The 16,201-nt window shown below is 45.6% G+C and overlaps 1 protein-coding gene across 1 annotated transcript in view; it reads right to left on the bottom strand.

The window, feature by feature from the left end:
- Positions 1-16,201, bottom strand: part of Wwox (WW domain containing oxidoreductase) — a 915,833-nt gene that overhangs the window by 867,648 nt on the left and 31,984 nt on the right. Inside the window, exon 5 of the mRNA XM_021170653.1 lies at positions 429-535. Coding sequence (XP_021026312.1) covers positions 429-535 — 107 coding nt within the window. The remainder of the gene's footprint in view (positions 1-428; positions 536-16,201) is intronic.

The raw sequence follows: 16,201 nt of genomic DNA, 5'->3' as shown, positions 1-16,201 counted from the left end.
TCATCTTGGTGTTCCTATCTCGCTCCCCTGTGACTCTCTGAGGACCCTTTGAAGTCTGTGTCCATATATAAAACCCGTCAAAAGGAAAACAACCAAATGACTACAGAAACAGGTAAACAATGTCACGTGAGCAGACACATCCCAACTGTACCCATGGGCGTTTCATTTCTCTTAATAAAAGAGTTAAATAAGTAAACAGCCTCCTAATAAAGAGAGTGACACTGGCGGTGAACTGTAAACAAACGCATGGGTAATAACCAGCTCACTCACCCTCCCCTTCACACAGTAAACAGCGTGAAGATGACTCAGAAAGCAAAGATGTTGTTCCAAGAGCAGCGAACTGTACGTGCTGCGCTGAAACCTCTGTGCACTCAACCCGGGGTACGTTCGGGTGTGACAGATAGGAAACAAAGCAGCCGAGCGCTTACCCACTCCTCCAGGATGCGGGACACGGCCTCACTGGCTCTGCTCAAGTTCCTACAGGCCAAGATCACGTGCGCGCCATGGAGGGCAAAGGACTTGGCGGTCTCGAACCCTGTGGTGAGAAGAAAAAGTCCACATTAGAAACAACGCTGGTGTCAATGTGTGGGTCACTAAGGGACATGTCAGTGGACATAGACAGCACTGACGAGACTGAGCGGTGCTCAACCAGAGGTGGCTCTGTGCCCCAGGGGACTGGGACAGGTCAGGAGATATTTTCAGAGGGTGAAACTGTGCATTGGAGTGTTAGTGGCTTTAGTGACAAGATAGAGAAACTGTCTTACTTTAGATGCACAGCAGAGCCCTGCTGACAGAGAAGGCCAACGGCAAGATGTGAGAAAGCTGTCCCAACCGAGACAGCTATTTCAAAGATGAAGGCCCAGTCCAAGAGAGTTCAGGCCACTGCCAGATGCTTCACTACCAACCATGACTAGACCCTTTGTTTAATGAGGCCCCCATATTCTACTCTGTGATGGGTGTTTCCAGAACTTACAAATCCAGCAATCGTGGCAGTCTATCCTAGGCCCTCCTTATTACCTTCCTGGTGAGAACAGCTAGAAAATAATCTGAGCATATATATACAATATATATACATACACACACACTCCTTTGTGTGTGTGTTTGTGAAGGCATGTGCCTATGTGGGAACACAGGCTTATGCATGCAAACACATATAGATATACACACACATGTCCTTCTCTGAAAATATCATAGAAGTATGCTACAATCTCTGGAGGCCAAGGTTTGGGAAGGCGGGACAGCACATAACAGGACTATGGGGTGTCACTCAGTCCTTTTCCAGTTCTAGAGCAGTGGACAAGAGACGGAAGACTGGCTAAGCTTGTGCCTTACAGGCAGAGAAGGATGTAAATGTATCGAAAGGAAGGATCCGGGTAGATATGCCAGGCCTACTGTCACACAGGAGAGCCAGAGTCAGGCCAGCCTTTCAGAAAGCTCAGCCTCAGGCATTTGGGTTCCTGAATGGATGAAAGTGGCCTGTCCCTATCTAACTACAAAGCTCCTTGAGGAAGGAGCCTGCCATCCCACCTTAGTTACCCCTCCAACCATTTCACATTCTCATGTAAAATCTTGGGAATGAGAGCCTGAAACAGTGAGACAAGCAAGAGAACCAGATGTCATGAAAGGCCAGAAGAGAGAAGAACAGAAGCCACCGTTCTCGATGCTATCAGAAATCGTGGCTGAAAGCAGTATGGCTATGATCTCCAGGAAAGGGGAGCAAGAGAGAGAGAGAGAGGTGGACAGCCCTAGTTGCTCTCCCAAAAGACGGAGAAGTTCAGCTCCCAGCACCCACCTCAGGAGGTTCAGAGACTCATGTCACTCCAGACCCAGGGGATTCAATGTCGTCTTCTAGCCCTTATGTGCAATGGCACTCATGTGCACACACCCACACTCTCAAACTAATAAACATAATGCAAAAGTACATAAACAGGGATTAAGAGCACTGGTTGCCCTTACAGGGTCCCAGGTTCAGTGCCCAGCACCCACAGGGCAACTCAAAACTGTGACTTCAGTTGCAAGAGACCCAATGCCTTCTATTGATCTCCAGGGGCACTAGGCACACACATGCTGCATATATGTGTGTGTGTGTGTGTATATATATATATATATATATATATATATATATATATATACACACATATGCAAGATACTCATATTCATGAAATAAAAATAAAAACATCTTTAAAATATAAAGTCTTTGTAAGTTGCAATGGTGGTTTCGTGGAGAGTCCTTTCCCCATCCGAACACACACAGAGGCATGTTCAGCTCCTATATAGTATTTTCTAGATTTTAAAATGTTAAAATTAGATAAAAATATTAAAAGGACTACATACATACCCACAAACCCTAAAAAGATTTTGTGAAATGTTCGACTATTTTAAGATGATAAATTCATGAGGTTTAAAAGGCAACTAACTCCAGCCGGGCATGGTGGCGCATGCCTTTAATCCCAGCACTTGGGAGGCAGAGGCGGATTTCTGAGTTCAAGGCCAGCCTGGTCTACAGAGTGAGTTCCAGGACAGCCAGGGCTACACAGAGAAACCCTGTCTCGAAAAACAAACAAACAAACAAACAAACAAACAAAAGCAACTCCTAGGGAAACAGTTCTGAAAATAAAATGTCACAAGGATAAACTGGAAAATTGAAAGAGTCTACATATGTAAAGAGTCTATATATGTAAAGATATTGAGTCCACATGTCAAAATCATCTAAAAAGAAAAAACCATGGAGACAGAGAAGCACGGGGTGAGAGGGAGGAAGAATAAATCTTGTTCTGGAGTTGAAAACCCAGCCACTGCTCTGAATGGCAAAATGATGTGTATTTTATAGATACATTTTATGTTAATGCGTATGTGTTTCTGTATGTTCATTTATGCATGGACATGGTTCATGTGTGTGGTGCACACAGAGGCCATCAGATCCCACAAATCTGGAGTTAGCTGTGGTTTTGCACCACCCAACAAGGGTTCTAGGGACTGAACCATAGTCCTCTGGAAAGCAGGAAACCCTCTTAACCACCCAAGCCATCCCTCCAGGCCCAATACCTCACTTTTTAAAATTACAGGAAATCCAAGCGAATACACAGTTCCTTTTTAAAAAATTGTTTTATTACTGCTCCATGGATGTGTTTATATGTGCATGCGAATGTTTTAATCTTTTTATTATTGTTGTATGGATGTGTGTGGAGATGCACATGTGTATGTATATGGGCATCAGAGGACAAAATTCAGAAGTCAGCTCTTTCCTTCCACTGTGGGCTACAGGGACTGAGCTTCAGTTCTGAGGATGAACTCTGGTTTTTCAGAACATGTCCCAGCCTCCAAAATGCCACATTTTAGAAGCTAAGGTGGATAGAACACTGTTGTCTGCAGGAAAGCAAGCACCAAGGGGCCAATAACACCTTCATCTGTTACCTGGGACCTGATGTGCCCATAAGATCTTTGAGAAGATGGCAAAACCTGGATCCCTCCTAAATTTTCATGTCAACTCAATGACCAGAAATATGTGAGTGTGTGCTTTAAGATAGTTTCTCTGTGTAGCCCTGGCTGTCCTAGAACTCTCTCCATAGACTAGGCTGGCCTCAAACTCCACCTGCCTCTGCCTCCTGAGTGCTGAGGACTAAAGGTATGTACCACCACCACAGAAATATTTTAATCGTGTAAATGATATTAAAATATAAATCAGTTATGGCAAGTACAGTCCCCAGGCATTCTTTGGGAACCATTTTGCTTTGTTTGAGACAAGTTCTTGCTATATATCCTAGGATGGCTTGAAACTCACTATGTAGCCCAGGCTACCCTCCAACTCCATTTCTTCTGACTCTACTTCCCAAGTGTTGGGATTTAGGGTGTGTGGTACCCTAAAGCAACCGTATTAATTCTGGGTGGAAAGGAAGGCACAGTGATGCAAAGCCGGGCAGATGCTGAGGCTGGATTCAGCTCTCCAGATTATCAGTAAACAACTGTCTCCATGCCTGGTCATCTCTGCATCCCAGACGCAGTCACTAAGGAATGGATGGTTCATGCAGCCTGCTAATGGGCCGCCATGCTGTGGAGCTCTCACACAGTCCACCTTCTCTTAGACAGCAGCCCTAATAATCCTGTAACTTGCTTTTTAATAAATAAAGACTAAATATTAAATTCCTGTCAGAATACTGCTCACTGCGTTAGGAATGACACTGCCTGGAAATCTGCAGGGAAACAGGAAACAGAACCTTCTCTGTCACCTTTGATTTTCCTAGGTTGCACTGTCTCACTTGACAAAGTGACCGACTGCATAGGAGCCTGTATTATTGGAAGCTGTGCATCTGGCCTGATGTCAGCAACAGGCTGCAGGGGCGTGAGTGTGCCTTCTCTCCCTCAGATAAGTCCTGGCTAGAGCTATGGCTAAGCCATCTGTCTCTGTGACTTGTGAAGATATTCTCTGAACCTCACGCCTCCCTTTATCTAAGCAGAGCTACACACGCGCGGCTAGTCGACTAGTCAAAGCTACGGCGACAAGTCCATTTTCTAATCCTTTACAACTGCCTTTGGAGCGAAAACAAAGCGGGGGGATATTTCAAAAGATGATGGTTTAACAGCAAGGACAATAACACGTTTATAGCAAACCACATCTCCAGAGTATGGAGTTTTATAAATTAAAAAAAAAAAGTTTAATAACATTACCTACTGCTAAGTCCTGAATAAAGCCCATGAGGACAGCATCCCTCAAGCTCGGAACACCGCGGCTGATGGCCAGCTTAATTAGCGAAATGTACTAGTGCTAAGCCAATCCTGCGTGAGGCCAAAGTTGGTGCAAAATAATGAAGGCAATGGTTTACTAAATTTAATAACCTGATTCATCTTATAAAAAATTAACTTCATGACAATGTTTAAATTGCAGCAGCTTAACCATGAGGAGATAGCCAGTGGGTGCAAGAGAATATTTAACGCTAATAAAATGAAGAGAATAAATAACAGAAGGCATTTTTAAACAACGGGCAGCAGCAAGGTTCCCTAAGCATCTGCAATAGGAGATCCGGTCAGAAGAGCTAAGCGGCCCTGGGGGATTTAACACCGCGTGGTTTCAGGTTGTCAGTTTTAAATACAAAGAGCTAAAACAGAAAATGTAAACCCCCAAAACTAAGTGCCCCCTTACCTTACATTAGTTTCCATTCTCAGGGATAGAAATTACAATGGCTAATTACAGAACAAACCAAATACACAAACACTTCTATTTGCCTCATTGTCTTCGTCCACCTTTCCCATCCTCTAGGTCCCCCTTGCCCCCACCCCCACCCCACTATCACCCCCCACCCCGTTATCTCCAGCTTCTTTTCTCAGCGCCTCCCACATAAGTCCTTTTCACCCTAATTGAATTAGCTGCATCTCAGGTCAGCTACACAGAACCGCCATGCTGTTAGCATTTCCCAGGAACCACGTGCTTATCCAGATCTGTTGTTGTTATTGTTGTTTGTTGTTGTTGTTGTTGAGCCAAGTTCTTGTTGCAAAGGCTGGACTCTAACTCATGATCTTCCTGCCTCAGGCTCTTAAGAGCTAGGCATATAGGCATGCACCGGATACTTAGCCACCTGTGATGGCTATTATTGATTGTCAACTTGACGGGATGTAGATGGCGTCAGAATGTGTCACTGTGTGGCAGCAGGAACCATGGACCAAGAACTACATCGGGATTGAAGGAGATAAGAAAGAAACAGGTGCACAAAAAGGTACCAGGAATGACAAAAGATGAGGGACAGCCTCACAGGAGAAAAGATGAGAGACAGCCTCACAGGAGAAATGTAGTGACAGGGATGGAGACTGAGTCATGCACACTAATGGACAAGAGGATGTTGAGGAAGAACTCTGGACAGAGCGAAACACCGTGAGTTACTGTTGTGACTGTTGTTGTTGTTGTTTATCCAATTAAAGTCCTTCCAGTGGCCTTGAAGATGAAGGAGTCATACAGACATAGAAGCTCTTTGATCCGTCAGGGGGGGGACAAAGAACTCTCTGGTGCTGACTGGCTAAATATGTGACTTAGGAAAACACTTGGAGAAATCCACCAAGCATGGTGACTGTCTAAATCTGGGCTAGAGTGGGCATCCAGGAGGTTATGGTGGTCCCCGGCAGCACGAGCATAGACACTTGTTTGCATGGACAGAAAACACACAGGTCTGTGCTCGGAGCAGGAGGCCACACAGACGAGCACAGAGCTGCCCACAGATTCCACAGGCACAAAAGACTCCATGGTGGGAAGGCAGAACCATAAGCCCTGACAAGGTGCCACAGACACAGACTCCGAGAACAAGGCAGATTCTTTCACAGTGCCGGGGACAGTCTTTCTGGTTGGAGATTTTTAATTTCTTCCATATTGTGGATGTGCTTGGGCCGTGTCCCCATTTACTGTAAATTATGGTTTTAATTATCATTTTTATTAAGATGCCCAAAGGAGTTGGGACTTACGACACTGGTAATTTCTAATGGGCTGTTATTATTAATTTATAATTGTGAAACACTGGAGACAAACACTACTTGCAACTGTATGCCAATAAAAGGACCCAGAAATGGTGGTCCACTACCCAAGGTACACCCCCACACACCAAAAATGGACCACTGTTTAGGAACCAAGCAACAAGTCAGAGAATCTGCCCCCATCGGCCTTCATCATGTGCCTGTGCATTTCAGGTGACATTAGATTTGGGGACGATCCAGAGTTGGGGAGCTGTGGTTTGGTTTTCACATGAGTGAGTGAGTATACATACATGAACACAGTAAAGCATGTGTAGCTCCCAGGAAAGCTTCAGATCTGTTAGTGGGCAGGGTCTCTACTGATCACTGCGTGCATCAGGCTAGCTGCTAGCTGATCCAAGAGCTTGCAGGGGCCCCCTGTCTTCTGCCTCTCATCTTACTGTGGCAATACTGGATGCTCAGTAGCACCCGCCTTTATGTAGGGCCTTGGAATGCAAACTCAGGTTATCACCCTTTCATGCAGAGTACTTTCATTCGATGAACCACCTCTCTGTGAGTAGACCACTAGTGTGGGCCAGCAGTGCTGCTCATCAGCAGATTGCTTACATGTGTGAGGCCCTGAGTTCAAGCTCCAACACTACAAAATAAAACAGGTAAACAACCATGCAAACAACAAAACCTGGTCGTTTTAAGGCTGTGAGTTTCCCTTACACCCTCTTAAATCTACAAGGACCACACTTTCCAAACAGACAGATCTGACTAATGTAAATGGAATTTAAAAGTCACGAGAGTGACTGAGACACTGAAACCCAACTCTCCTGAGGCACTGCAGAGGAAGTTCTGAGATACACAGTCATCCCAGTGATGAGGACAAAGCCAAGAGGCAGTGGTAACCTGCTTTGCTGATTCTGTAGTTATTCTAATTCCCTGCATAACCCCTTGCATGCTCTTGCTTACCATCCACACTGTTTCAATCACATACCTCCGAGTTGCAAAGAGACGCACGTCACCCTCACCAGACAGAATCCACAATTGTCAGCTCTTAAGAAATTACAAAACATGCGATCTCTCCAGAGAAAGTTAGTCAAGACCAGCCTTGCTTTGGAAATGATGCATCAAATACAGACAATGAAAAGTACCTTACAAAGTTCTCAGCACCCTTCAACCCTTAACATACCAAAAAGAAAGATATTAATTCAAGAGACGAAAACTCGGAGGTGGGAAATGGGTTGGTTCCCTAGGAATCTTCACCATCCCTGAGCTGAATCTCTATGATTTGGGCAACACAGCACCAGAATGGTTTTTGCAGTGCTAGATAATAAATTGCAAGCGACTGCGTGAGTATCTCTCAAGAGGCGAAACTGACCTCGGGCTGCTACGAGTGCTGCCACTGGACCGGGTGAGGACGTTCTCATCTGACCTGCTAGTAACAGTCCTAGTTAGAAATCACAGCGAGAACAGTGCCCGGAGATCACAATTAGCGCAGTTCTCGACAGGCCCAATGAAGATGCATGCTGTAATTGCAAGTATGTTGAGCAGCGCCTGGGTTGTCAGGGTGTGGGGGAACCAGACAACCTCACATATGAAGGGAAAGGGGGACATAAACTGACACAAAACCTCTGAGGGCAACTGGACGTATCAAGTGTTAAGAGGGCATGCTCTGTGGCCCAGGTATTCCACCATTGGACATTTAGCCTACAAACACACTTGTACACATGCAAAATACTGTGGGAGGAACATTTGACGCCACATTGTCCCTCAGTTAGGCTGAATCAGCCACGTGGCATGTAGAGATTAAAATACACTGTGCTGCGCTAAAGCGCAGTGGGGCTGGAGAGGTGGTTCAGTGAGTAAGAACACTTGGTGTGCAGGCATGAGAACCTGGGTTCGGGTTCCAGCAAAAAGCTGGGTGAACATGTCTCTGTCCTTTAACTCCAGTACTGTTAGAGGCAGACATGGGGTGGCTTACTGACAAACAGCTTAGCTTCATCTTCAGGTTTAGAGAGAGAGCCCTGCCTCACGGGGTGTGGGAGAGTGCTGGAGAGAAAGATACTCAACACCCTTCTCAGGCCTTTGTGCGTGCACACGGGCAAACACTCCAACACACACAATACAACGTGGATCTATACCAGCGAGTAATGAAGAATACTACCTGTTGGCTTGTCCTGTGCCTTCCTCAGCTTCCTTTCTCATTGAGCCCAGCCCCACCTGCCTAGAGATGGTACCCACAGTGGGTTGGGCCATCACTGTCAATCATTAATCAAGGGAGTAATCTTTCACAGTCGTGGCCACAGGCTAATCTGATCAAGGCAATTCTTTCAGCTGAGCTTCTCTCATCCCAGGAGACCCAAGATTGTGCTGAGTTGGCATTAAAACCTAACCAGAACAGCAAGGGTTGCAGCTTGGTAGTAGAACACTAGTATTCCCTAGCATGCATAAATTTCTACCTTCAATCCCCAACACTGGGGGGCGGGGGGAATGAAGTTGGGCTAAGCTGGGTATATAGCTTGGTGGTAGAACGCTTGCCTAAAATACACAAGGCTTTGAGTTCAAAACGCAGCTATCACACACACAAAGCTAAAGCACGGAATGGCCTACAAAACGGAACATAAACGAGGACGGCGCATGTGTAAACAGCGCTGACAGTGATTATTCTGAGAGACAGCAATTGTTTGGGAGCAAGGAAGATTTACTGTACATGCTACAACTCATGCCATTTCAATTTTTAACACATGTATGTATGCCTGTTATAGTAAGACACTAAAAATAACCAACAGAATGACATCTAATTGATAATTTATGGGTCTTTATGAATTTTAATACAGAGCAATCGAGGTGGAGAAGAACGGGGGGAACCAATTCCAACTCCAAGGATGGTTTTAGCTGTGTGGCGTGTTGTAGACTATGGAAACACCCAGATAAGGAGGAGGGCCTGGCCTGGGAGAGTTCCTAGCTGCAGGGCATCACGATGGGTGCTTTATACAATGCAGGGATTCTAAGAAGCTCTTCAAGGAAACCTAGAAATGGTGTCACCATCTCATACAAAAACAAGCAGTGAACGGAATGAGACGTAACCCTATCTAAGCTGTGGCCACCACTATATGCATGTGTGCTTTGGGCACTTGGACAACCTAACAGCAGTTGCCCGTCACGAGGAAGGGTGGTCTCCACAGCGCATGCTTCAATGCCAGTAATGTTTTCAAGCCTCTCCCGCTTCTGTGTCACCAGAGCGGAAGGCAAGCACTGTGGCCTCTTCCGCTACCCGGTTACACCAACACGCCTGCTTCGTGCAGTCTATCCCCCAGCTCTGTCAAGGTCTCTAACATCTCATCATGGAGCACAGAGTTAACACCACTTCTCTACTGACTTCATAGACGGGTCTCTGTGTGAGACCTATGAGGGGCGAAAGAAAGGTCACAGAAAATAAAGTCCCCCTGCACCTTCTTCCAAGAATGGTAACGGCTTTGCAGAATGAATTTGGTCCCTCTCCTGCTTCCAACAGCCAATGGGCAATCTCACCACCGAGGTCACAGGGTGAGCTCACGTTTTGTCCCCTTTAATTCCCTAAGGCTTGTCGATCCGAACATTAAAGGGATGTCCTGACTGAATGGGGTTCATGTGGCCACTGCTTGCCTCCTGCTCTACAAATGTAACGGGAACTCCACAGTGGCTTGTTGTCTGTGCCTCTTTAAGCAAAGTACATGTGGCACAATAATAAACACGCTCCAGAGCCCTAGGACAATTAATTAAACACAGGACAAAAATTAAAGAGAACAATGGTCTCCTGATGAAAAATGTTTTAAAACCCGCCTTTTAGACACTGAGAACAACGTACCTTGACAAGACGCACACACAGGCATTTAGTTCAAGGGCATTGAAAAAAGTGGGGATACTATGGAGCCAGGGTCTCACACACAGTACTCAGGAGTTTATTATGTTCTTTCGGCTCAAGATTCTATTTCAACACCCACACACATGCACGTGCGCACACACACACACACACACACACACACACACACACGTGTATGCAAACACTCACACGCACACACTCGTGTGCATGCACACATTTGCATTTCTAGACCCTGGGCACAGTGCTTCTGGTTTGCAGAAGTGGAAGTGTTTGCCCAGAAGCCTGGCCTTTTGTACTTTGAAGAAGTCACTTCCACAGGATTCAAGAGCAGAGGCAAAGCCGGCAGAGTCTCCACTTGGGCTGGGCTGTACTGAACCTGCGGTGTCTGTGCAGGGACAGGACTGTGCGGAAGGGGACAGCCTTTCCCAGCCCTCCCTCCACCCATCTTTGGCTCTTGCACCTCCCCTTCTGCCGTGGGGGAAGGGAGTTGATCCCAGTGTCTCACTGAGGACTTCCTTAATGACCACTCCCAACATACCTTCCTATACCTGTCCATGAAGAAGTGGGAAAGACTGAATGAGGAGGAGGAGAAAGAGGAAGGGAAGAGAGGGGTAAAAAGAGTAAAACGATGGGGAGGGGGGCGCCATCTCCCTGGCCACCCCCAGCACACCTTCCTGATGGAACACACCTGGTGAGTGGCGTGCCTGTGTCCCAACAGAGCGCACACCTGTTGAAGAAAATTACCCATTACCTTTTAAGCTCCCTAAGAGCTGCTCTTATAAAAACCATGCTGACTTGGGGGGTGGGAGGGGAGGAGAAAAGGAGTGTTGAGTTCCATAACGTCTTGTTTTAGGAAACCATCACAGATATTAGTGAAAGACATCAGCTTGAAAGCCTTTAGCTCCTCAGGAGCCTTGCTAACCGAGCTAACCGAGCTAACCGAGCTAACCGAGCTAACCGAGCTAACCAAGCTAACCGCTAGCTGCAATCAGGCACCTGCCTGCCATGAACCTCAGGGATGCACACAGCACCTTCTAGCTGAGGCTGATTTTGCCTGGTTCCTGAAGCTCAGCCAGCTGTACCCTTTCGCTTGGCTCCCCTTATCTGGCTGCTGCCTCTGGTCCAAGAAGTCTGGGTAGAAGTTTCCAACATCAGTAACGGGAATGATGGGAGATTAGGCTCAACTTCCATTTGGAAAGGAGAACGAGTGTGCTCTGAGCTGGTGGAGACTATAGAGCCCTCACAGAAGATTTCAGTTTGCAGGGAGCTTGGTTCAAAGCCAGGAGGTGTGATGGCTCCAAACACCTGGAACAGAGGCAAACGGGAGGTCATTCCAGAAAAGTCCGGGGGAGATTTTCCATCATAGATTAAACAGCTTGAGGGAAGCATGCTCAACCAGCGCTCTTTCTTATTTAGTTCAAACATGCTATCGTATTTAGACTGCCCTGCAAGCACACAGCATTTTAGTGTCTCTATTACAGTACACTTGATTTTCTTTGGAACATTAAAATAGACATGGAATGGGAAATGTAATAAACGCATAAACAAATCTTTTTAACTTTGAGTCACGGTTTTATGTAGCCCAGGAGACCCTTCACTCCTGAGCCTCCTGTCTCAGCCTCCCAAACGCTAGGATTACATCAGGCACCACCAGACCTTACTCTGAAAGCAACGGCTTTCTCAAGCTGGAGAACACGTCAAGAGTCTTACTCCACGGTCAGTTTTGTTACTACTGTAACCACAGAGGTCCTGGTCCATCATGGCAAACAACAAGCAAAAGGGGGGTGGGGAAGCAAAATATAAATAGGGACAAGGCAAGATAAAGCCCTAGGAGCCTGCGCACAGTGAGCTGCTTCCTCTAGCAGTGCCCCACCTCCTGTTGTTCACCTTATCCACAAACCACCATAGCAGGACTCCATCACTAAAGCCACTTATGAAATCAGAAGCCCCGCGATCTGTGTGAGCAAACAAACTCTCAGATACACACAAAAGTCTGTTCTCCTCATCTCTGGCATCCAGAACCACAAGGTGGTACATTTCCACCCAGCTTACTGACCACTGTCCACCCAGCTTACAGACCTCTGGTACAGAGGTACAGAGCGCAAGTAAGCTGAAACATTCTACTTCTGTGAGCCCCTGTTTCCTTGTCTGCAAAATGGGAATGTTAAGAAACAACACCCTTAACAGGGTTATTGGAAAAGTCAAATGGGGATCTTCAACAGACCCTCTTGCCAACAGCGGGGTCAGAGCGTCAGGTTCCCCACTAATACAACAGTCACAAGACGCTCTCTCTGTAAGTTATGCCTCAAATCCTTCTGTGAAGATTTTAAAATCTGCACAAGAGTCTACACAAACGACCTGAATCTTGTTTGTGTACTGGCTGTGCTTCTCAGCCATTAGTCATGCATACCCCATTGACTTTCAAGAAGTATTTAAAGCACTATGTAGCAGCCGAAGGTGGTGGTATACCAAACCTTTAATTCCAGCATTTGGGAGGCAAAAATAGGAGAATCGGGAGTTAAAGGTCATCCCAACCTAGGGAGTTTTACACCAGCCTGAGCTACAGGAGACCCTGTCTCAAACAAGCAAACAGAAGCAGAAGGAACCTTCATAAGTCCAAGGCCAGTGAGTTGCAGGAATGCCAGAGCTACAGAGAGACTCTCTCTCTCGAAATAATAAATAAACGCACTGGGTAACAAACACCCACATACAAGAAAATTAAAAATTGCTGGGCAGGCATTAGGTGATCGCCTGGGGTTGGGGTTGGGGTTGGGGGCAGGGGGAAGAAGAAGGAGATGTTTATAGCGACACAAATCTACTCTGTCTTGATGAGGGAGTGGCTATGGCTGTGTGCGCATGTCAGGCAAGTCACAAGTATACACACCTAATGCGCAGGGTTTAATGGAGTAAGTTAGTGCAAGGTTGCTATGTAAGAGTGCAGGGAGTAGGTTTTCTTAGAAGAGAAAGCGTGGGCCTTTGTCAAGAAAAGGATACTCATCCATCAGGAAGCTGAATTGAACTGGTCATTCCCTTGAGCACTTGTATGGGAGTTCTGTACCTCCTGGCAAAGCGATGCAACGAAAGGAAACAGGCTGCTGCATGGTGCCCATCTTATTCAACGGAAATGGGAATAGCAGCTCTTGAGATGAGAAGTGCTTTCTTTAAAAAAAACAAAAACAAAAACAAAAAAACCTACGAGTTACAGTAGTAGCAGTAGTAGTAGTAGAATGGTAGCCTGCATGTTGGTCTGTGCATCATATATGTGTGTGGTATTCAAGGAGGTCAGAGAGGGCCTGAGATTACCTGGAACTGGAGTGACAGACAGTTCTGAGCCACCACATGGGTGCTCAGAATCAAACCCAAGTCTTCTGGAAGGGCAGTCAGTACTCTACCACTGAACCACCTCTCCAGCCCCAAGATGCACTTTCCTGTGTTGTGTTGTGTTGTGTTGTGTTTCAAGACAGTGTTTCTTTTTGTAGCCCTGACTGTTGTGGAACTCATTCTGTAAAACAAGATGGCTTTGAACTCAGAGATTGGCCTGCCTCTGCCTCCCGAGTGCTGCGATTAAAGGCGTACACCACCACTCAACTCCATGATGGGCTTTGTTAATGCTGAAACTTTACCAGAAGAGCATCTTATCAGAAAGTCTTGCTCTGTAGCTGGCCTCGAACTCACAGTACCCCTCTTGCCTCAGTGCCCCCAATGCTGGTATGATAGGCCTGCACCACCAAGATGGTGCATGCCTTCTGTAAAACATGTCTAGGGCATGTTGGCCAGCTCTGATGGTGAACTGTGATAGCAACTGTGGATGAGACACAAATGAGCAGGTATCCCGATGTCTGGTAATACTTTATTACACTAGACCTTACAAGGCTAGGGTTGGTCACATGCTAGTTGGTTAAGCTATGAAAAAACAATGCACTTTTATACCTAAGGCAAAATAAGAACAAAGGTCTGGATGTAGGTAACCTTGACTTACAGAATTTCTCTGATTAAAAGGGAAAAAAAATTAATTTCAACAACCCAGGTTCAGGGCTCAGGAGAACAATAATTGTAGAAAGTTTGATTTTGGACAATTTGCAAATTTCTGGGCAAAACACATTATCTGAGGAGAATCTCGCTTAAACAAGTAGAAAACAAGAAACATAAGTATCCTACTCGCATCAAAATCTTACTGTGCTGTCTCCCCTGTTCAGTCAGCCTCCCCTGACTCTTCCTGCACCTCGTCGCCAATCTGAGTGTTAAACTACATCCTGCCTCCCCATCTCTGTGCAGTCAACAAACATGTTGATTTTGGGTCCTGGAATTCTGGAGAAAGCCAATTTAAATGAATTAAAATGACTCATGTGTTGATTCTGCTTCCAGTCCAATAGAATGTTGACATGAGGACCCTTGTCATGTGGCCCTATGTGTTTTGGTTCAAATATAACACCAAACATTGAAAAAGGCCACTTAGTGAATGACTAAACTAAGAATAGTCCTTCCTCATGGCAGGGATCTCCAGCTTGCTCAAATGAGTGGAAACTGGAACAAGTATTGGTGAGATCAGCCTACAGGAGAAATCGAGGCGGTGGGGCCTCTGACTTCCTCAACAGGGTTGGCTCTGGTGGAAAAACGGGAAGCTCCCAACTGTAAGCGACGACGTGGCAGGATCTGTTTCAAGTCACAGGACGTCCCACACACCACAGCTGAGGAACATGGCGACCATCTGGCCTGCAACTTATCCGAACCCCGCGAGATCCCACCAAAACATCACAGTGTGGAAGCCAATGCTGTGAGTCTGTGTGCGGCTCCCAAGGCGGAGCTCGTGTGACTGGCTCTCTGCCAACAGGACAATGCTTTGATGAATGTTCATGCTGAATTTCTTTTCCATTGGCTGAGGAGGTCCAGTGGTCCTAACACTCCCAGGCATGACTTTGTTTTCTATGTACTCTTTAGTTTTTCACCATGTAATATGTGAGTTAATTACTGTGTCCACAAAGGCAGTCCCTATTTCTCTTTTAAACGCTGTTAAATGTGTTATGGAGCCTGAACTTGATTCTGGAAGTGTTTCTCACCTTCCTTCCATGAAGAAGACGTTAAGGCCCTGGACGTGCTCCTCATTCTAAGAGCCAGTCCTTCCAATTCCTTTAAACTAATTGCACATGTTCACCATCAGAGGGGCTACTTTATTAATTATCTACAGTATGAATATCAAATTTGTTAAGAGATTATAAAATAAGAAATCAATAATTAGAGGTCTCCTCTTTCAAAACGAAAAGAAATTTAAATTTTTATAAGGAAGAATTTAGAAATTCAGGGTCTAGAAATGGAAACTACATAGAATATATGTATTTTGCCCCTAGGTTTTAGATTCAACCGTGACAAGCTGTCAGTGACTGAATTTTTTTTTTATTATTACCTGACAGTTATTTAGGAAATTTCCATTGTTTGGCAAATGTAATTTGGAAATCAGTGATACTTTATTAATTACACACCAATAAATTTCTATTGAAAGCGTATGCATTTAAAGAGAGTTAAAAACATTCACAGGCCATGTTTTTCTTCCTTATCCTGTTTGATGACTTTTTATGGATTAGAAGGGGGTGGGAGCAGACGTGTACATTGAACTGTCAGTAGCGATTGCAACTCCTGGAAAGCCTTGGGATCGCTTCATTCGGAGTCCAGGGGCTAGCCCTTCCTCTACCTGAAGACGCTACACAAAGGCTTGTCGTCTACGGATGCATCTCTCCCCTAGGAGAGAGGACAGAGCTATATTCTCAAAGGAGCACAGGATGCAGAAAAAGAAAAGAGAATAGAAAAGAAAGGAAAGGAAAGGAAAGGAAAGGAAAGGAAAGGAAAGGAAAGGAAAGGAAAGGAAAGGAAAGGAAAGGAAAGGAAAGGAAAGGAAAAGAAAGAAAA

Source organism: Mus caroli, chromosome 8 (assembly GCF_900094665.2).
Source record: "Mus caroli chromosome 8, CAROLI_EIJ_v1.1, whole genome shotgun sequence".
NCBI lineage: Eukaryota > Metazoa > Chordata > Mammalia > Rodentia > Muridae > Mus > Mus caroli.
Note: the sequence above shows the minus strand (reverse complement) of the source record. Positions and strands in the feature narration are given on the sequence as shown.